Here is a 21,871-nt window from a genome sequence, read left to right as displayed (position 1 = left end):
GATTTCCAGCGATGTGTTTGTCTCCGCTTTTTAATTTATTAAGACTATACAGTGTTTTTGAAAACCAGAAAGAACAGAACACCTGTCATTTATTTTGTTTTTGTTTTTTGACGAGGTAACCATTTTTTAAAAGAACTCGAATTCACAATGTATGCGAAACCTTGACTTCAGAATATCAGAATTTATGCTAGAGATTTTTGGAACGTTTGAGTTTTATAGAGGTTTTTGGTTTTTATAAATATCATCAAAATTGGCTGCTTGAAAAAAGTGACTGCTTGAAGTGGCTGCCAGCTTGGGTCTAGTGCTAATCGACGAGTGCCTGCAACTGATAAAGTTTTGTCGAATTCTTTTTTAATATAGACATGAAACCCAGCGAACGTACTTGTTTTGTATTGATAGTAAACAATAATATAAATAGGTTCTCAATTCCCTTATGGAAACAGTTGGGATTATGACTCTCTTAATTAACAGGTAGGCAGTGTATATGTGGTATAATTCATTGTTTAAATATACTGAAATGTTTTGCTGTGTGTTCAGTGGCAAATATTTCAAGCACTATTAGGATAAGAACAAATGTTAATACGATTCATACATTATTAAATCAATTAAGGAGTTCAACCTGGATAAGAGGTGTAAAATTTGAACAGCAACTAGAAAAATCAGGGCAAGCTAGATATAGATATTTAAACATTTCGTCTTGCAGCAGGTCAGACATACATATTAAAGCATCCACCAGAGTTGTTGAAAGGGTTCTTTGACGTACAAAGAGCGTGACATTCACCCGTTACACGAGGCGTTGGATTTGACGTCAGTCACATGTACAGACTAACCGTGGCTGCAAATTACTACATTTAAAAATAAACAAAACTTGTTGCATTTCGGCAAAGGTTTCACTGTCTGACGCGGATGAAATGATTATTAGTTCAATATTTGCTACCATATTAACACCCGATTCTTTGAAAAATATTATTTTCTTATTTTGGATTTTAGGATGTCTGACTAATGGGACGTCGGAACAATAATGATGTCGGATCTCTGGATCACCCCTTATTTCAAAGACATGTACAGTTAGATGATTATATTGACATGATTGATATATATATATAAATACAAACTGATAAATAAAGGAGTGTGCACAGTAGGAATCAGTTAAATGAAACGAATCCGGGTTTCATCGACAAATACGAGTCATGTATATAGTGATAAATGTTTGTTTGCTTCCATTTCCCATGTTTCTCTGTTTCGACCATATTGACACTAGCCTGTTGAAGGTAATCAAAATGTATTTCAGAACAAACACAATTTACATTTTATTTCCATGACAACATAAATTAAAAATATCTACATAACAATTTAGAAACAATTTCGTCTGTATATTTACACTAAAACTCATGCACTTTTCATAGCAGATGTATGATTTAAACAATGACTGACATGCAGATGTTAATTTAAAGTCTATCTCGGTTAGACATTTATATTTTTAGAATTGTACTTGCAATCACTTGCGTAACATTTTGTGTAAGCAAAACGAGCATTCTACAATGCAGACGATTATTAATACGGAAAAAATACGTTTTTTTCATTGTTCAAATAATTGTTTTGTTGCAACTGTCGTACTACATCCATTTCCTAAAACGGTGGGAAAACTTTATTGCACTATGAGCACAAAAGCTATGTTTGTGAATCCAATTGACCTTTATTCAACTTCTTCTTTTCCTATATCCTTCCTCTTCACAACCCGACACATATAGGGCGGTGGCAGCAGAACTGGTGAAGCGGAAACCATTTTGCGTGGGTCATGTGACTTTAGATGCGATCCATTCGGAACAACGAAGGAGAATTTTTGCAATATGTATGTGGTATACAGGAACATTCTATCTAGCGCCATTTCATATCCAACGCACATTCTCTCTCCGACTCCAAAAGCAATTAAGCTAAAATTAAAAAAAATATATAGTGTACGACTTTGTGTGGTTGACATCTAGAGTATACGTCAATATGATTGATTGATGATAAATTTGTGGTGTCTATAATGCTATCCTTTCAGCAATATTTGTTTAACATGACAGCCAGTCTTTATTTATTGGTGGATGAAGCCAGAGTAAACTTGTTTATAAATATAAGAAGATGTGGTATGAGTGCCAATGAGACAACATCCAAGTCACAATTGATATAAGTAAACCATTATAGGTTAAAGTACGGTATCCAAATCGGAGCCGTGGCTCACACCGAACAGCAAGCTTTATAAATTAATTAGTAAAAACCCATTCAAATCTTTTGAAAAATGGATTGGCAGAGGACCTGGCACCGACATTCAGTAAAAAAAAAATCGAACTCGAACAACCTTATAGCATTAAAAGTCAGTAATACAGTAGTATCCCTACTATTAGGCTACCAATGTCCCCATTTCGAGAAAAAGAAGAAAAACATACAAATTATTATCCTATAAATTACACTTTAACGTCACTTACTTTCTCATATTTGGATGATTTTTGTCAATGAGTTGGCCATCGTCTGTCAGATATCGCTCTGGTTTGAATGTCCATGGGTCGTCCCATAATTTCTCGTCGTGATGACAGGCAAACAGATTTCCAAATATCTAAATTTACAATAAATTAAACAAAATTGAATAGTCATGAGTAATATGTTTTCGATGATAAAGTGTATAATGAACCTGGCCCTGAATGAGACAATATCTATCATTTATAAAAAAAAGTAAAAACAGCACTCTATCATTGCATGCTTCCGAAGCTCTTTTATATGATTTTCCTCCCTCAGGAACGCTCAAATCCGATTATCTGAAAGCCTAGGATATATAATATTTATTTTGTTATGATAAATAAATAATGATTATAAGTTTGTATTTTTATGAACTTGCTGTTTCTCAAGACTTTACACTGTTATTAACGTATAGCTTTACCTTACTAGGCTAAATGTTTTGAAAACATATATATTCCATGATAATAAGATCAATGTCATCTATAATAAACTTACAATGGTTTTAGGTGGAACTGTGAACTTAAATATATCAACTTTCTTTCTGTTAAAGTGGGGCGCCGTAAGGGGCAGATGAGACTGATACCGAAGGCATTCATATATACAGGCTTGAATATATGGCGTGTTCTTTCTGTCATCCACTTCCGGTTGACGATCTTGTCCAATCACATCGTCAATCTCGTCTTGAATTTTCTGCTGCATTTCGGGAAAATGGAGCATTAGAAATATGAATCCCGACATGACAGCCTTTGTGGTTAAAATAGCTGTAATAAATTTCAAAATTGTAAAACCATACCTTGCAATACTGAACAATTGGCTGATAAAGATTTCACTCAAAGTTATTTAAAACCAATTAATGCAAACAAAATAATGATATATGTTGAGTAAACTATGAAGATAGGAGCCGGCTATACACTGTGTGTATACTACTGCAAACGACAACATCATCGAATACATCCAGTTATGAAACACGTTCACTTAGACATCTTAGTACACGTCGAGTAAATGAAAGGGTATATACGTTTTTGATGATACCACAACAGAGAGAGAGAACACTGGTTTATCCAAAAGCGTATACCCGCCGATGGTAACTTGAATATGAACTTCAATATCCATACGACAAACTTACAAAATACCTAGTTATTAATCCAATTAGAATTCTGAATACATATATAGGGTGCAATTAAGCCCTACACATCGATGTTGAAGACAATGGAGACAGAATACAACTTACTCGACACATGAATTTTGGTCCTCAATGCTCGTCAATTTCGTATTTCATTTGGCCCTTTTAACATTTTTGGATTCGAGCGTCACTGATGAGTCTTTTGTAGACGAAACGCGCGTCTGGCGTATATATACAAAATTTAATCCTGGTATATATGATGAGCTTATTTGTAACCCGTAATATATACTGTCGTTTGGTCGAGTTGTTGTCTCTTTGACACATTCCATTCTAAATATGACTATTATTCAATTGTATAAATTTAAAAAAAATACTCGTTTTTCTAAATTGTTCACTGTTCAACTTACATGTGTTTATTAAATCCATGGCGATTCCATGAATATGATCATCAGTAAGCCAAGGCTTTCCTTTTTCTAAGGTCTGAAGATCCTGTGATCTAAATAGCTGATGGACCATACATTTGATATCTTTGGTGTTATAAGTGTTCTGCAAGACAGAAAAAATATTATTATATTATGTTAGGTCAATGAGTTTCTATTTAGGACAATGCTATGACAACTTTTGACTATATTCATACATGTAAAAAGGGGACAGCCATTTACTTTTAGAGTTTTGAAAATAAAAAGCCGTCGAACAAATGAGCATGCATATTAAAATAAAAAAGGAAGGTATTTTTTTTTTCGTAATATTTTCGATTTTTATATCGTGAACATCCACCGTTATCTCGTGTGCATTCATCGCTATCTCGTTTACATCTACTGTTATCTCGTGAATATCCGGTGATTGTTATCTCGCTTATTATTACATATACCGTTATCTTATGAATATATATCTTTATCCCATGTAGATCTTATGCTATCACATGTAAATCTATTTTTATCTAGTGTTCGTCAATCGACATTTCGTTCACATTCATCGATATATTGTGTATATCCATTATCTCTTATACACCTATCGTTATCTCATGAATATTCATCGCTATTTCGTGTTCACCCATCGTTATCTCGTGAATATTCACCGCCATTTCGAGTCAACGGTTATCTCTTATCTATTTTTAACGCGTTTACATCCGTCTTTATATCATGCACATTCATTAATATCTGGTATGTACACTTATTGTCATCTCGTTTACAAATGTACATTCATTGTTATCTTGTGTACATTCATTCCATTATCTCGTATACGTCTATCGTTATCTCATGAACATCCGTCGTTATTTTGTGTTTACCTATCGTTATCTCATGAACATCGGTCGTTATTTCGTGTTTACATATTGTTATCATTCTCATGAACATCCGTCGTTATTTCGAGTTTACCTATCGTTATATCATTAACATTCATCGTCATTTCTCATATCTCGAGTGCATCTATTTTGAACGCTTTTGCATCCAATCGTTATATTGTGAACATTCATCGTTATCTCGTGTTTTATCTATCTTTATCCCTTTTATATCTATCATTATCTCGTGTTCATCCATCGTAATCACATGTTCATCTATATTTATCGTGTTTACATCCATTGCTTAAATATCTGATTTTCGTGTTCATTCATCGTTATTTCGTGTTCATTTATCGTTATTTTATGTTCATTCATCGTTATTTCGTGTTCATTTATCGTTATTTTAGGTTCATTCATCGTTATTTCGTTCATCCATCGTTATTACGTGTTCATTTATCGTTATTTCGTGTTCATTTATCGTTATTTTCGTGTTCATTTATCGTTATTTTGTGTAGTACATTTATCTTTATCGTGTTTACATCCATCGTTATCTCGTATATATCTATTCACATGTACATCCACCGTTTTCTTGTGCGTTTCTATAGTTTACCATGTCTTGTGTACACACTAAGTTATCTTGTGTTTATTGGACCCTTTTTCGATAAACTGATAAAATAAATTTAATAATGATAAATAATCCTTCATGGACGACTTTTTCGCTTTCTTATTGAAAGGATGCAAATTACAACTTCCATTATTAATCCTTACTAGGTTTACGTATTTATAACTGTTCAGGAGTACTTTGAAAATAGTATATATGTACCAGTAACCTAGAAAGATTTTTTAATGAAGCCTACGTGAATGGATGTTTAGACCTCTAAAACTTTCGAGTTGTCTTCCCTTGAACAAATATCCCAGACTACTTTATTGATTTTGGCATTCACAAGCATATGACTATTAAAATAAATATTAAACCTATTTGCTTACCCTTAAATCAAATAACAGTTCTTTTTGTAAATCTTTTTTAATTTTTTGCACAAGCTTATAAAGACGTTGGTAAAACTGGAAGGGAATCCATCGTATCCATGGAAACTTTTTGTACACTCCATGGATCTGTGGTTTGATCATTTGGTCTCCATGATTGTCAAAGTCAGCAACATGTTGTTGCAGTCTGTGTGAACAGCAACCTGCAAACTATATAAAAAAAAAGAATAAAAAATAAAGTCCCAAAAATACTGAACTGAAATCAGGAAAGTTCAAAACGGACAGTCCCTAATCAAATGGCAAAGTCAAAATCTCAAACACTTAAACGAAATGGACACCGACTGTGATATACATTACATGTTAAAAGCTTTTCTGATTTTCGTCAAATGGTATTTATTGGTGAATGTTCCAATGAACATTTTGGTTGAATCTTCAGCAATGATTTTGAACTTGTTAAAGCCGTTGTATGACCTATTGTAATACCTAGTCAGTGGTTGTATATTGTCATATATTGTTACGGTTTTGGTGTTTGGGGAATTTATTGTTGATTGCAGATCGTTGATAGTCTTCGTTAGACTTATGCAAATCTCTTTCTATAAAAGGGCGATTTAGAGCTTTGTATGTAACATATTTCGTTAGTCACATGTCTGTTGATGAAGTTTGTGTGTTGACATCTTGATATCATTTGTTATCATGTTGCTTTTTCATTTATCTGTTGATATGTACACCAAATATTTCAAATTCATATTTTTTTTCTCATGTTTTTTAGTATGTTGAATCTGCGAGAAAGATAAAAAAAAAAAATGATTCTGAAAATTGGTATATGTGTGCAGGTTATCGTTTAATATCGTTAAGAATGACAATGTTGCATGTCGTAAAATTATAAATTTACATTAATGTTGTTGCATTAAAGCTGTTGTACAAGTGGGAGGTTCAGAAAGATATCAACAGGTTTAGCACATTATTTTCTTCGGAAATCCCTGTATTAATTCAGAAATATTACAGTTGTCCTTACAGCAGTAGGTCCGGAAAGGGCCGACATTGACCTCAAATTTCAAGTTCATCTGAAGAAAGATTATCGACATTTTTTAAACACTTAAGTGTCTATTTCAGTTGGTTCAATTATAGTTTATGTGCAAGACATGAACTGATTTACTCATTAAAAACGCTCCGATTCTAGCTTAAATTTGAAAAATTGATCAAATATGCCAAAAAATGTCACTTTCCGGATGGTTTTTGTCAAAATTGAAAGTAACTTAAATTTGAATATTATAAATGAACACAAATGCGGCCATTTTCATTTACGACGAAAACCGTCTAAATTTTAACACAAATGCTAAAATTGTGAAGATTTCAGTAATTTAGCATGACTTCATGATGCTAGTTCTCGATATATGTGCATTGCATTGCCAAAAAAAGCCCATATTTATACAGCAGAAGCAGTCTTCTTTCTAATAAATAACTAAAAGTTCACATTTTAAAAAGTTTGTAAAACTGCTATATTTTGAGGCAAAAAATGGGTATTACGGAACCTACTGCTTTGGTTGACACACGTTTCGTTTTGTCAAGTTTTTATGTTCCCCCCCCCTTTGAATTTACCTTAAAGGTCGGTATTTTAAAACATTTTATTCTCAAACAATATACAAGCAATACTGAGTTTAAATGTCGATCCATAACATGTATTGAGCAATGCAGATTTCCGTGGCGTATCCCGAGGTGGGTTGACTCTTGGAGTTAAAACCCATTTTTTATCAATGAGTTTGAGTGTGGACATATAGTTGGACACCCTCCCCTTTTATCATGAGAACCCCCTTTAAAATTACTGTATCCGCCCCTGGACTTGTCATATGGTACCTGTACAAGGTTATTCATACAAACTTATTAATCAGCTTACAAAGGAATGCCACTTCAAAAAGTTTAAATGTAGATTAATGAGTATATCCCTGCAGGTGGTTAATTATCTAAACTTCGTTTACAAGTTCTTTACGACAAAGACTAGTAAATAATCATATAACATATTTTTTTTTGTATACCTACCAAGGTTCCTATCATTTTACAGAATGACGGGCGAAGAACATTAATGGGGTCAATAGGTCGCCCGTTCAAGTCGGTGAAATCTTTCACAACATCATTCATCATGTCTGCCGCAAGTGACCGGAAATGCTCCGACTGAAACCCATGGGAATCCATAGATTGGATCATTTCTTTCTTCATAGCTAAGAATGTAGCGTCATATTTACGTAGCAGAACGCACTTATATTGGTTACAGATCTTGTAGCCAATGAAATTTGGCGGTCTATGGTTCAGTTGGGTTTTGTACTCCTCAGAATCGAAGGCTTTTCGGATAGTTTCTGGACTATTCAATACTAATATTCTTCTGCCAAATATTTTCACTTCAAATACATCTCCGAAAGCTTTCCACCATTTAGTAAAGTCTAAATGCATGTTCGGAATATCTATCTTTAATCCGAACCAAAATACCCCTTTCGGTCCAGGTGGCAGATTTTTCAAATTTTCTTTCGTGATGTAACCGTATAATATAAAGATGATGATTGTCACAACTCCAAGCAGGATTTCAAACAACATTTTCTATAAAGACAATGTTAAAATATAAGAAATCATGTAAAAGAGGGGCGAAAGATACCGGAGGGACATTCAAACTGATAGATAAAAAAATTAACTGACAACGCCATGGCCAAAAAAGAACAAGACAAACAGACAAATAACAGTAAGACACAAACCTAAAAACTAAAGACCAAGCAACATTTATATCTGTTATTAAATTAAAGTAAAAGCTAAAGAAACATCACTTACTTGTCTTATACCTTCTTTAGAGTTGTATCTTTAACAACTTTTTACATACAAGATATTTGATATCCTAATCTTTAATAATTTCTTCCTTATTTCAAATTGTGTTTCTGTTTATCACTTGAAACAGTCCGGAAGTTAAAGTCTCAAGAGGCTGGATGTTTCATACACAGTAAAGTACTCGTGTATATCCTCATATTTAATTCCTTCCTCATCGTTTCACAGAATTGAAATGTAGGTTTCAAGTATCCATTCAGTTCGGTTTTTTTTATTTCTTAGCTGTATGAAGTTTATTCGTTCCTCTTTAGTTCATGAAGAACTAACGCGTCGTCAGTAAACTTAATTTGCGACCATCAAATCCCCAATTGATGCAATCGGAGCTTAAAATACAATACAGTTTTCTCCTAATTTTAAGTTTTTTACAGTCCGACTATGATTTACCAGTCAGTGTCTGTAGTACTATTAAATTACGACAGTAGCAATATTTGATGTGTGGTAGATGATAGCCCTTTTATGAACACTAATGACGAATTCTAATGATACATTTATAGTGGACAATAAATTGAAGCATCCACTTCACCTCGACACATGCCATAATATATATTAATCATACCACAAAAACTTGGGACTACTTTCAACGGAAATAAGGTCACATGTACATACTTACATTGTAACCCGTAAATTGGTTTATACATATACTCAGTGCTTCTAACTACGTATCAGATATATGAAAAGAAACAAAAGTTGAAGTCGCTCAACTTTAACATGTTTAAAGATTTTAATTAAAGATACATAGTTTACGTATTAACACATGCCAGACATATTTGAATTAAGGCCACACAATATATATTTTAGATTCTTTGGATTTTAAGATAACAAAAGAAGATGACATTGACATGAATAAAAAGACTATGTTGGGGTGGGTGTCAATAAGTCAGCACCCCAATGACAAACATAACACACAGATAATTAGAGGGCAACACATAGTCTTCAACAATGATCAACAAAAGACAATATTTTTTTATTGAAATAGTTTAAAGAGTGGATAGTAAAATCTTATGATAAAAACAACAATATAAAGCAGTTCTAGTATACAAACTATGATAGCAATGTAATTGTGTGATTGAAAATATATTTTTGACTTTCATCGTTGTTCTAATATATACTATTTGTATACTCGAATCAAATAATACCTGTACTCTTAATTTTGTAACACGGCAAATGTTTTACAGGAGCATGGAGATAGTAAATTTGTGCAGTTCATCGTTTCAATACATATCGTTAAAAAAGGGCGAAAGATACCAGAGGGACATTCAAATTCATAGATAGAAAATAAACTGACAACTCCAAGGCTAAAAGACAAAAATACAAATAATAGTACACAAGACACAACATAGAAAACTGAAGACTAAGCAATATTAATCCAACCAAACAGTGGGGATGATATCAGGTGCTCCGGAAGGGCTAGCAGATTCAACTCCACATGTGGCACCCGTCGTGTTTCTCATGTTGTAACAAACCTGTTAATGATGACAATGTTGCATGTCGTAAAATTGCTCAATTTACTTAAATTTTTATTTTTTAAAGACAATTTTCTCTGCGCAAATATGAGGAAGTTCGTACATGCATTTTTTTTCTCAAATCTTTATAATTATACATTTGTAGATTGAAAACTTTACGCAACTGTAAATACATGATGAATTTCTAGGCTATAATTATTAAATATAAAGAACCATCTTACCTTTCTTAGACGCTGAAGTATGTTACACTGTCTGTAGAATCGCTTAATGCGTTTGATACTGTAGTAATCTTTTTTTATAATTGGTTGTATGAGAAAGGAAAACGTACCGGAAATCTATATACATCACAGGAAAAGGAAGATGTTTGGTCATTTACCAGACAGTACGTACTACATGCATTATAAATTGATTGTAATCTTAATTATGAATGAATAAAATGGGGAACTCCTAAATCGCCAGACATCAGGAAGGTCCAATAAATGATTTTCTTACTGATGTCGTTCCCCGAAAAAAAAATTCACGTCTCAAACCAAATATCGTCATTTTACAATGTACCTAGAAGCGTAATCTCTAGAATGACCCTTGCTTGACCGGGATAGCTCCATATAACATCGAAATAGGAATCTCGTGTACAAAACGTAATACTGCAGAGCAAATAAAGCTATATGGTCCTTTAAAACATCATACAACCGTAAAGATCCTGTAATAATTTAGTTCCATACAACAGAGAAGAAAAACAAGGAAGATCCTAGAAAAGCGCTATATATGCATGACGATTTATAATTCAAGAAATATCAAGGGAGCTGGTAGGGTTTAGTTTTAGATGTACAGTGAAACTTCTCTAAACCGGTCCCTCTTAATACCGGTTCTCCCTTCATACCGGCCAATTCAACAAGTCCCGGCCGGCGTGTATGTAAATAAACGGTCAGGTAACCTTATAAAACCGGCCACCCCTTTAAACCGGATACCGGCCGTTATTTGTGTATTTGTGTAATAAAAATCAATAAAATATCACCTCATAAAACCGGCCTTCTCATTTGTAATCATTGTCCATACATAATACTGTTATATAAATGTTCCAGACCATATGAGTATCTGGACCATACGCGTATGGTCATGACCATATGGGTATATACTCATATGGTCCGACCATACGCGTATGTTCGGACCATACGCGTATGGTCGGGGTAATCAACACGTATACTTTTAAACTCTTCATTTGGTGTGACCCTTCTGGTTGTAACGTCACGAAAATGTCATGGTATTATATATTAAAACAACTTATTAAAAAAAACCTCAGTTTCACACAGTTAATATTAGTACTTACTATTGGTTAGTACAATTTTAAGAAGATGTCAAAATCAAATGAACATATTTTAAAGGGAATTTTATTGTTTAAAGTAGGCCGTTACATCACCGACAAGGATCATGATATTTATTTAAAGATCGTGACATTTTTTAAGACATTTTTGATAAGTAAAATATTAAAAGTGTATGTTTCATTATTTTTTTCTATTCTTTATTTCTTTATTTCTATATTTCTATTTAAATCTTTATTATAAGACCGGTAAAATAGCATTTAAGAGCTATGAAATAGCCACTGCTTTTATTTAATTTGATCTGTAATTTTTATTTTACGATATTGGAGATCTAGAGTTTCTTAAAAACACCGTAGACACATCTGAAACTGTCCCAATCGATATCACTGCACGCAGCCAAAACAAGCAATCGCAGAAAAGCTACATGTATGGTACCGTGTGAAGGTCATTCGAAATATACAAAAATATACACTAATACAATTAGCGAAGAAAACTAAGATCAACTGACTGTGGCATCAATATTTAATGTTTATGTAGCTTTTGAAATGTAACACTAATACATTTTTTTTGTAAACACATTTGTTTTCAAGATAAAGTTGATTGTTTTATTTCTATTGTATATTTGAAAAAATACCTATATGGTCCAAATACTCGTATGGTCCGGCCCGTTAATAACCAAACGAGTATAATACTCATATGGTCCGACCATACGCGTACGGTCGGACCATACGCGTATGGTCGGACCATATGAGTATACGCATATGGTCATGACCATACGTATGGAACGCCATAGCTGTCTTATGTGTCTTTTTTATTGCTTTTCTATTATAAGATGGTGCTTTTCTATTATAAGATGGTGCTTTTCTATTATAAGATGATGGTTTTCTATTATAAGATGGTGCTTTTCTATTATAAGATGATGGTTTTCTATTATAAGATGGTGCTTTTCTATTATAAGATGGTGGGTTTCTATTATAAGATGGTGCTTTTCTATTATAAGATGATGATTTTCTATTATAAGATGGTGCTTTTCTATTATAAGATGGTGGTTTTCTATTATAAGGTGCTTTTCTATTATAAGGTGCTTTTCTATTATAAGGTGGTTTTCTATTATAAGGTGCTTTTCTATTATAAGGTGCTTTTTTATTATAAGGTGCTTTTCTATTATAAGGTGCTTTTCTATTATAAGGTGCTTTTTTATTATAAGGTGCTTTTCTATTATAAGGTGATTTTCTATTATAAGGTGCTTTTTTATTATGTGATGGTGGTTCCCGTGATTAACCGGGAGTGTGGGGAACCACTAATGACAAGACGATCGTCCGGATAGTGACAAGACGGTTTACCGGACGAGATATAAATAGTCATAACTTGTTTGTTATTCGGTAGATTGGTTTAATATTTGTAGACCTTAAAGATATTAAAATATATTTTATGAAAATCAAACAAAATAAGTGAAAAAAAAATATTTTTGAGCAAATAAAGTTGACCGGACTGTATTCACACTCGTCGTTATACGCTGTACATATATTCAACTTGTCGACAACAAGTGTTAATATCTTTGACAATAATTGTCCAAGTAATTCAGGAATCTGTGAGATTTAAAAACAAATTATACGAAAATATAAATTTATAGTAAAAACAAATATGTTTCTGCTAAAAAAGTTGACCGGACTGAATTCACATTCGCCGATGTGTTTAACAGAGACATATATGATACATGAAGAGATTCGCACATCTATAATTGTATTTTAGGTCTTTGGTTTTAAATATATTAACAGGATTTTCTTTCTTCACAGAAGGTTGACTGTCAGTAAGAAGTATCTGATGATCTTGACTGCCATTATCAGCATACCTCAATCTTAGTAGATTTCGGTGTTTATACAACCTTTCTGTTTTGACTGAGGTATTTTTTAACTTGGCTGGTGTTTTCAACTTGGCTGATGTCTTTAACCTGGCTGGTGTTTTGTTGTTTTTGGAGACTGAGGTTCCAAGGGAAAGGACACTCAAATAATGTGCCTCCTAAGAGTCCGAGAAGCTCTCGGGATGCACGATTTTGCGTATTTTTTTTCAAGGCTTCTGGGGGTCTTGAGCGACCGCCAGACCCCTCACCGAATGGTGAATATATTTTGCCTCAATTTTAAATTTAAATATAGTGACAGACTAGTTAGTGACAGTGCAGTTTTATACAAAAGTAACTTTGTGTTCGATGCCCGTCCTTTATTTTCTATTGTAAAGTGTCTGAACACGACTGAATGCAAGTTTACTTCTTCGATGTTAAAGATCATATTGGAATACATTGTTGTTGTTTTTTCAAATGATTTGATACCGGCAGATTGGTGGTCTCACTTTAATTTAATCCATGTCAGCTATCTAGTTTTATCTTTAAAAAAAAAAAGAGAGAGCCAGTTTTGGCATTCTTTAATAAAAAGTTCAATTCACTGTAATCTTTGTTTGGATTCTGATTGCCAACTGATTATATAAGTTAATTCAATTAAATGTATTTGATGTCTCAGGTGTGAAAACTTAAATGACATGATTATTTGCTTGATTAGTGATTACGACAGGTGTCAAAATTAGATAGTAATCTAATTAAATACATGTAATAAATATTTTATATATCAGGTCTTCTAGTGTGCTGGTGAACTTACTCAAGTCAATATTTTGAGCTCAAAGTTTTTATTAATTTATTTTATTTATTTATTTATTAATGAAATGCACATTTATACCCCTGGGGGTTAATAAAAAAGCACCTTATAATAGAAAAGCACCTTATAATAAAAAAGCACCTTATAATAGAAAAGCACCTTATAATAGAAAAGCACCTTATAATAGAAAACCACCTTATAATAAAAAAGCACCTTATAATAGAAAAGCACCTTATAATAGAAAAGCACCTTATAATAGAAAAGCACCTTATAATAGAAAAGCACCATCTTAAAATAGAAAAGCACCATCTTATAATAGAAAACCATCATCTTATAATAGAAAAGCACCATCTTATAATAGAAAAGCACCATCTTATAATAGAAAAGCACCATCTTATAATAGAAAACCATCATCTTATAATAGAAAAGCACCATCTTATAATAGAAAACCATTATCTTATAATAGAAAAGCACCATCTTATAATAGAAAAGCACCATCTTATAATAGAAACCCATCATCTTATAATAGAAAAGCACCATCTTATAATAGAAAACCATCATCTTATAATAGAAAAGCACCATCTTATAATAGAAAAGCAATAAAAAAGACACATAAGACAGCTATGGCGTTCCATACATACGCGTATGGTCCAAATACTCATATGGTCCGGAACATAAACAAACAAGTTAATCCGGTCAATTAGAAACTGAGTAGTGTTTACCTGTCAATGTCAAATCAATACCCGAATAAATTATCGGTTGAGAGATTTACAATTCAAGAAATATCAAGGGAGCTGGTAGGGTTTAGTTTTAGATTTACAATGTATTTGATAAAATTTTGAATAAAAGAAAAGTGGGATAAACATGACAAATTTCGTGATGCCTTAAAGAGTAATTTGAAAAGAGTTTCTGGTGATTGAAATGTTGAGGAAATTATTATATCAATGAAATCATGCAGCGACAATAACTTCTAACCTCTCATTAGAACTATCAGAATAATCTGTCATATAACTGTTCTAAACTATATAATTTTGAAATAAGCTCGGGATATTAAATTGGTATCACTACAAACAAGTGAGTGTCATCTCTCAGACTATGTCCGTTTGGTCGCTATTGGAAGTGCTGTGTACTGTCTCCGTATTTCGTGGATTCACATTCCCGAACATGATACCGTATTCATAATTGGAATTGGTTATCTTTTCTGAGCACATTTTTCGTCCTAGTTGTCATCTTATTTTAAGGATCTGGGTATGTATTTGTCTCTTTGTTTTTCTCGATTTGACTGACGCTACAATAGTCACTTATTTCTGCGACAAAATTAATTTAAATAAAACTTAGATGAGTGATACAAGGGGTAGAAAGTGTTGCGACCAAAGAGGACGGGTAGTGTTATCCAACTCCGATACATTTCTTTATGTAGTTAATAGTGATGAAACCTCACTCCCCTGATACGCGAAAGGGGGTAACCGACGATCTAGTGAAAGAAGGTAGATCAAGACACACACAAAAAACACAGCGAACTAGAACAGCACAGACTGAGAATGGACATACAAACGATGAAATGTAAAGAATAATAAAATACACAGACTCGTAAAACGAAAGAGGGACCAGGGTAAGGACTGAACAGTTGCAATGTGTATCAACTCAAATGTACTGAGACTTATATCCCGCATGGAAAGAATAATTGGGATCAAAACGGACAACCACAAATATTACAGAGAACGGAGTTGGTCTTTTTTTTTTAAAGAAAATCAAAGTTTACCCATACACATAAGAAAAATACATTGTCGGAATAATGGGCTGTCGGAGTAATGGGTTGTCGGAATAGTGGGCTGTCGGAGTAATGGGCTGTCGGAATAGTGGGCTGTCGGAGTAATGGGCTGTCGGAATAATGGTTGTCGGACTAATGGGATGTCACCGTAGAACTATCAGAAACTGTTCTAGGTAGAACTGTCCAAATCAGTTCTTGTCGTAGAACTGTCAGCAGAACTGACTAAATCAGTTCTAACCGTAGAACTGTTAACAGAACTGACCAAATCAGTTCTAACCGTAGAACTGTCAGCAGAACTGAATAAATTGGTTTTAACCGTAGAACTGTCAGCAGAACTGTCTAAAAGAGGGACGAAAGACAACAGAGGAACAGTCAAACTCATAAATCGAAAATAAACTGACAACGCCTGGCTAAAAATGAAAGAAGACAAACAATAGAACACATGACACAACATAGAAAACTAAAGAATAAGCAACACGAAACCCACCTAAAACTAGGGGTGATCTCAGTAGTGCGCCGGAAGGGTAAGCAGATCCTGCTCCACGTGTGGCACCCGTCGTGTTGCTTATGTTATTACAAATACCGTAAATAGTATAATTCGGTAGGTCACATTCATGAAAGGGAAGGGGATTGCAGTTACGACGTAAGGAACATTTCCGATATCATTTGTGAAACGGTTATTCCATAACGGTCAACCAACTCGTGATGGCGTCCGTAAAATTTACGAAGGGATGATTTCAACTTCACCATTTGGAACTCTTGAATTAATAGCTTCCTTGTGAGCAGCAACCCTCTATCAAGAAAATCATGATAGGAAATTCAAGCACGGGAATATCGTATCAATTTGGAGATATATACCCCGTATGCAGGTGCTGCTGGAATGTTGCTACTTAGAAATGGAAAGTTCACAATTGGAAAGCTAAAATCATCTCTTTTGTCGTAAAGTTTTGTTTTCAACCGACCCTCATTGTCAATTTCTAGATGTAAGTCAAGATATGAGGCCGACTTAACTGTATCTGTTGTATCCTTTATCTCTAGTTCGATGCTAACTTCTTATCTTTCTTCCTAAGAAGTTCCTGTATGAAGTCAGCCTTATAATAATAACAAAACAAGTCGGCAAGAAGAGGGGCACAATTGGTTCCCATTGGAATGCCGACAGTCTGTTGAAAAACACGTCCTCCGTTCTAAAAGTGTTCTAGCCGTAGAACTGACCAAACCTGTCAGAATTGTAGAACAGCTCTAAATGACGTCACTGACATTTTCCGTACGAGAAATGTTAAAACAGTGCTGTGATTAGAATTTTTTTTAATAGATATTATATTCTTTTGACTTATTTGTATTTTACACAAAAAAATCTATGGATGGAACTGACTTAATCAATTCTAGCCGTAGAACTGGTCAAATCAGTTCTTATCGTAGAACTGTTCTAGCCGTAGAACTGTTCTAGTCGTAGAACTGACCAAAGATTTGGTCAGTTCTACGAAGATCTGTCTTAAACTGTTCTAGGGTAGAACTGTGAGGTAGAACTGTCAGGATCAGTTCTAGGTAGAACTGTCTTAATCAGTTCTAGGTAGAACTGACCATATCAGTTTTAGGTAAGAACGGTTCTAACTAGAACTGTCTAAAAGGTTGCAGGATGACAGTTCTACTCACTGTCCTAGAACAGTTGTCCTGACAGATTCTGACAGATTTGATGAGAGGTTGGAAGTGATCTCCACTGTATACATTTAGCTAAGTCATCTTACTGATACAAACAAAGTAATTGACCAAATTATTCATTCTGTAATAGTTGCTCGACAACTTGACCTGCAAGCGGGTTACACTAATGTCCTGACAATGTCCTGACAATGACCTGACAATGTCCTGACAGAAATGAAAATGCTTAATACTTTTTTATTATTGGAAGGATTTACTTGAAATTTGGAATCAAGCAAGATTAGATCTTATATTTAATGAATAAAATTTAAAAAAAAAAATTTAAAAAATTTAAGAGTTAGAAAACTTGACCTGACCAACTTGACTTTGAAACTACTAATGTCCTGACCGATATAAAACGGCCAAAAAATGTTTTATTATTGACAGGATAGACTTCAAATTCGATACCCAGGTAGATTAATAAATTTAATACAAAAATATAAGAAAAAATAAGAAAAAAAATATTTTCAAGAGTTAGAAAACTTGACCTGACCAACTACGTACTCCCGTGACTAATGACCGATGGAAAATGCTAATTACTTTTTTGGTTCTTTAAAGGTTCGACTTCAAATTTAATGTCAAGGAAGATTCTAACATTTAATACAGAGTACAAGAAAAAATATTAAAATAACTAATTTTAAGTGTTAGAAAACTTGACCTGACCAACGTCGACTCTGGACTGACTAATGTCCTGATCAATGTAGAAAATGTTAATAACTTTTTTATCATATAAAGAATGGAAAGTTCCTCACCAAGGGAAATTATAATATTCATAATAAAAGTTTAGGAAAAAATAATTTTTTGTTAATTTTTTAAATATTAGAAAACTTGAGCTGACCAACTTGATCTTTATATCATGATGAATGTCTAACCGTTCAATGACTTTTTTTGTTATTGAAAGGGATATAATTAAGTTTTATATCACTGAGAAAAGTGATATGTGATTAGAGATGCTGTAGATACTAAGTAAATGCACCTTTTCTACATTTAATATGAAAGGATTATAAAGATGTACAGAATGCAATTAAGTCCAAAGACAGTGACATGAATAATTAAAATTTATTCACACATACATTAATTAAAATTAACACAAATTGGAGTGTTTTCTTAACTATATTTTTCTTATTTATTTCACTCACTTTTTGTTGTTTCGTTAATGAGGGATTGAACATGTCAAATAACATAAACATGATAAATAAGGACAGGAAAAGGGCTTCTTTTGATGTCAAAATATTGTTTTTACAAGCATTCAAAGTAGAATTATGTTAGAACCACACAGAAATATAATTTTTTTAAGTCACCGTCTTTTGCCTTTCTTATACACATATATTACGAATAATAAAAAGTGCATCCCAGTTCTTTCTTTACTATGTTTAAATAAATTAAGTTTGGGGTCCTTTATAGTTTGTTGTTCGGTGTGAGCCAAGGCTCCGTGTTGAAGGCCGTACTTTAACCTATAATGGTTTACTTTTTAAATTGTTATTTGGATGGAGAGTTGTCTCATTGGCACTCACACCACATCTTCCTATATCTATTAAATAAAAAAAAATATATCAATATGATTTAAAGAATTAAGTATATTTTGTCTTTAGAGACAATCTAATTAAAATATTGATCTCTGATTACGTTATACTGCATATGGGTAAAAAAAAGGTCACAAAAGCGAAACCTCTATTGATAGTTGTTAGATCTCATATGCAGTATAACGTAATCAGAGATCAATATCTTAATTAGATTGTCTTTAGAGAGAGACACCTAACTTGGTAATATCCCAATAAATAACAAAAATGTTATTTGCATTTTTATAACAGTCAGGACATTCATCATGACAAATATCAAGTTGGTCAGGTCAAGTTTTCTAACATTCCAAAAAAATTAAAAAAACATTTTTTTTCAGCGTTTTTTTCTCTCTCATAAATTCTTCCTTGGTAAGGAACTTGAGTCATTTTTTTTTAATAATTAAAAGTTTTCTGCATCGGTCAGGACATTAGTCAGAGCAGAGTCAACGTTGGTCAGGTCAACTTTTTTAGCTCTTTTAATTATCTTTTTTTAATTTTTTTTGCATCAATATATTTAGTACTGTAATCTACCTTGACATTAAATTTGAAATCCATACATTATGAAATAAAAAAGTTTTAGGCATTTTCTACATTGGTCAGGACATTAGTCATTGGAAAGACGTAGTTGCATGGTCAGGTCAAGTTTTCTAACACTTAAAATTAGTTTTTTTAATATTTCTTCTTATGTCTCTGTATTCAATGTTAGAATCTTCCTTGACATTAAATTTGAAGTCGAACCTTCAAAGAACAAAAAAAATATTATCATTTTTTATCGGTCAGGACGTACGTAGTTGGTCAGGTCAAGTTTTCTAACTCTTGAAAATATTTTTTTTCTTATTTTTTCTTATATATTTGTATTAAATGTATTAATCTTCCTTGGTATCGAATTTGAAGTCTATCCTGTCAATAATAAAACATTGTTTGGTCGTTTCATATCGGTCAGGACATTAGTAGATTCAAAGTCAAGTTGGTCAGGTCAAGTTTTCTAACTCTTAAATTTTTTTTTATTTTATTTTTAAATTTTTTCATTAAATATAAGTTCTCATCTTGCTTGATTCCAAATTTCAAGTAAATCCTTCCAATAATAAAAAAGTATTAAGCATTTTCATTTCTGTCAGGACATTGTCAGGACATTAGTGTAACCCCCTACAAGCTAACTTTTTGATGTCGTAATCTACCGATCGTTACTTATTGATAAACAATCAACACAGAATCATGGAACATGTGAAAAATAAGTGAGATGATAGAGCGAAATGCATTTTTTAATTATGTTTCCAATGTTTTCAAATTCATTAACTAAAGGTGTTCCCTTGGTTTTGCTATGTGCGATTGCCAAATTTCGAACGATAGTGTCATGGTGATAAGTTATACTGCATATGGAAAAGCTGTCGGCAAATAATAAAACGGGAAGACAATAATTCAATAGCAGTACATGAAGACTGACCAAATAAAGAATGTCTTCTTATGGGATGATTTAAACACTGTAGATTACTGAAATCGTATGTTGATCTCTCGATGTTTATTTAGACAACATACCAGTGGCACATCCAGAAATTTTCATAAGATGGGCCCGCTCCAGTCATGCTTCAGTTATGTCCTATATATTAAACCAAATGTTTCCAGCTAAAAAAAAGGGGGTGGGCTAAATCTTCCTCTGCATAGATACTTTTGTTAGATAACTGTCTACTGTCTCAGTGGTATAATTTACCATCCCCTTTCCCACGTATACATTTTCGTTGAAATGGATTCCCTGCTTTCTATACGCGATGTAATATTACAACAAACCTAAGAAAAAAATGACTCCGGACGAATCGAAAAAAAGTGTATGTTGTTTTTTAATATTTTCGTTTTGTTTCATTAAAGCCATGAAGCATTTCGCTCTATTAGTATAGTATTATATATATGCTTATAATATGGCTTAAAAGAATGCATACCTTTTTTGTTGCCTGAATTTCCGTGCTCTGCGATATCAATTTATTAAAGTCGTTTGAAACAATGCGTTTTACTAATAGTTGAATTGATCTGTAAACTGCAATATACCCATTCGTATCATATAACCAGCATTATCCACGGTAGCTGAAACACTTATACACAATTGATATTATGTAACACAGGAAGAAGGTCCTCAATGTTGTAAAATATGTCAGATATGTTATTTGTATAATATTGTCGACTGTTTTAAATTATTTAAAGTTAACGTCATATTCTAATTCAAATGTGGCAACGACAAGAAAGAGAATACAGGATGGTGATGGGAGCCACCACTTCGGTGGAATCTCCAGTAAACAAGTATAAATTGTAATGTTTTGTTCTATTCAAACATATTTACTCCCATCATTTTCTGATTCTTCACTAATTACCCCCAAATACAAGAGGTTTTAAAGTTTAGAAAGATGAAACAACTTTTTTAAATATGCACAGGGATGGCTGAGTTGAACTAAGTTTTTATCCTTGACCTTCAGTGTATGGATTTCTTCCTTGTATACTTGAAAAATCTATAAGTTATAATCTTGCCAAGTTTCATTACTAAAATCCAAGGGGATTTGAAGTTTGAGAGCAGAAATGTTTTGTTAACATGCACCATTGTGCATGACTTAGTAGAACTTAATTTTTGACCACGACGTTCACTGGAGGGGGTTGGTTCTTTTTAGTACGTGCGCCACGCGCTT

The 21,871-nt window shown here is 33.0% G+C and overlaps 1 protein-coding gene across 3 annotated transcripts; it reads right to left on the bottom strand.

Annotated features, from left to right (window-relative positions):
* Window positions 1–1,297: 1,297 nt before the first annotated feature.
* On the bottom strand, window positions 1,298–21,290 carry LOC134721018 (cytochrome P450 2D20-like). 3 transcript variants are annotated; one of them, XM_063583673.1, is made up of 7 exons: window positions 21,137–21,290; window positions 7,923–8,474; window positions 5,889–6,095; window positions 4,030–4,168; window positions 2,995–3,260; window positions 2,472–2,599; window positions 1,298–1,934 (listed from the first exon to the last, which is right to left on the bottom strand). In XM_063583673.1, the coding sequence occupies exons 2-7, from the start codon at window positions 8,469–8,471 to the stop codon at window positions 1,697–1,699; spliced, it is 1,527 nt and encodes a 508-aa protein (XP_063439743.1). In that variant the 5' UTR covers window positions 8,472–8,474; window positions 21,137–21,290; the 3' UTR covers window positions 1,298–1,696. The 3 variants fall into 3 exon arrangements, with proteins under 3 accessions (XP_063439743.1, XP_063439742.1, XP_063439744.1); XM_063583672.1 differs by lacking the exon at window positions 21,137–21,290 and adding an exon at window positions 10,435–10,571; XM_063583674.1 differs by lacking the exon at window positions 21,137–21,290 and adding an exon at window positions 8,700–9,257.
* Window positions 21,291–21,871: the final 581 nt, after the last annotated feature.

The sequence above is a fragment of the Mytilus trossulus genome, chromosome 6 (assembly GCF_036588685.1).
Source record: "Mytilus trossulus isolate FHL-02 chromosome 6, PNRI_Mtr1.1.1.hap1, whole genome shotgun sequence".
Taxonomy (NCBI): Eukaryota; Metazoa; Mollusca; class Bivalvia; order Mytilida; family Mytilidae; genus Mytilus; species Mytilus trossulus.
The sequence above is the reverse complement of the archived record's forward strand: the minus strand, read 5'-3'. Positions and strand labels throughout refer to the sequence as shown.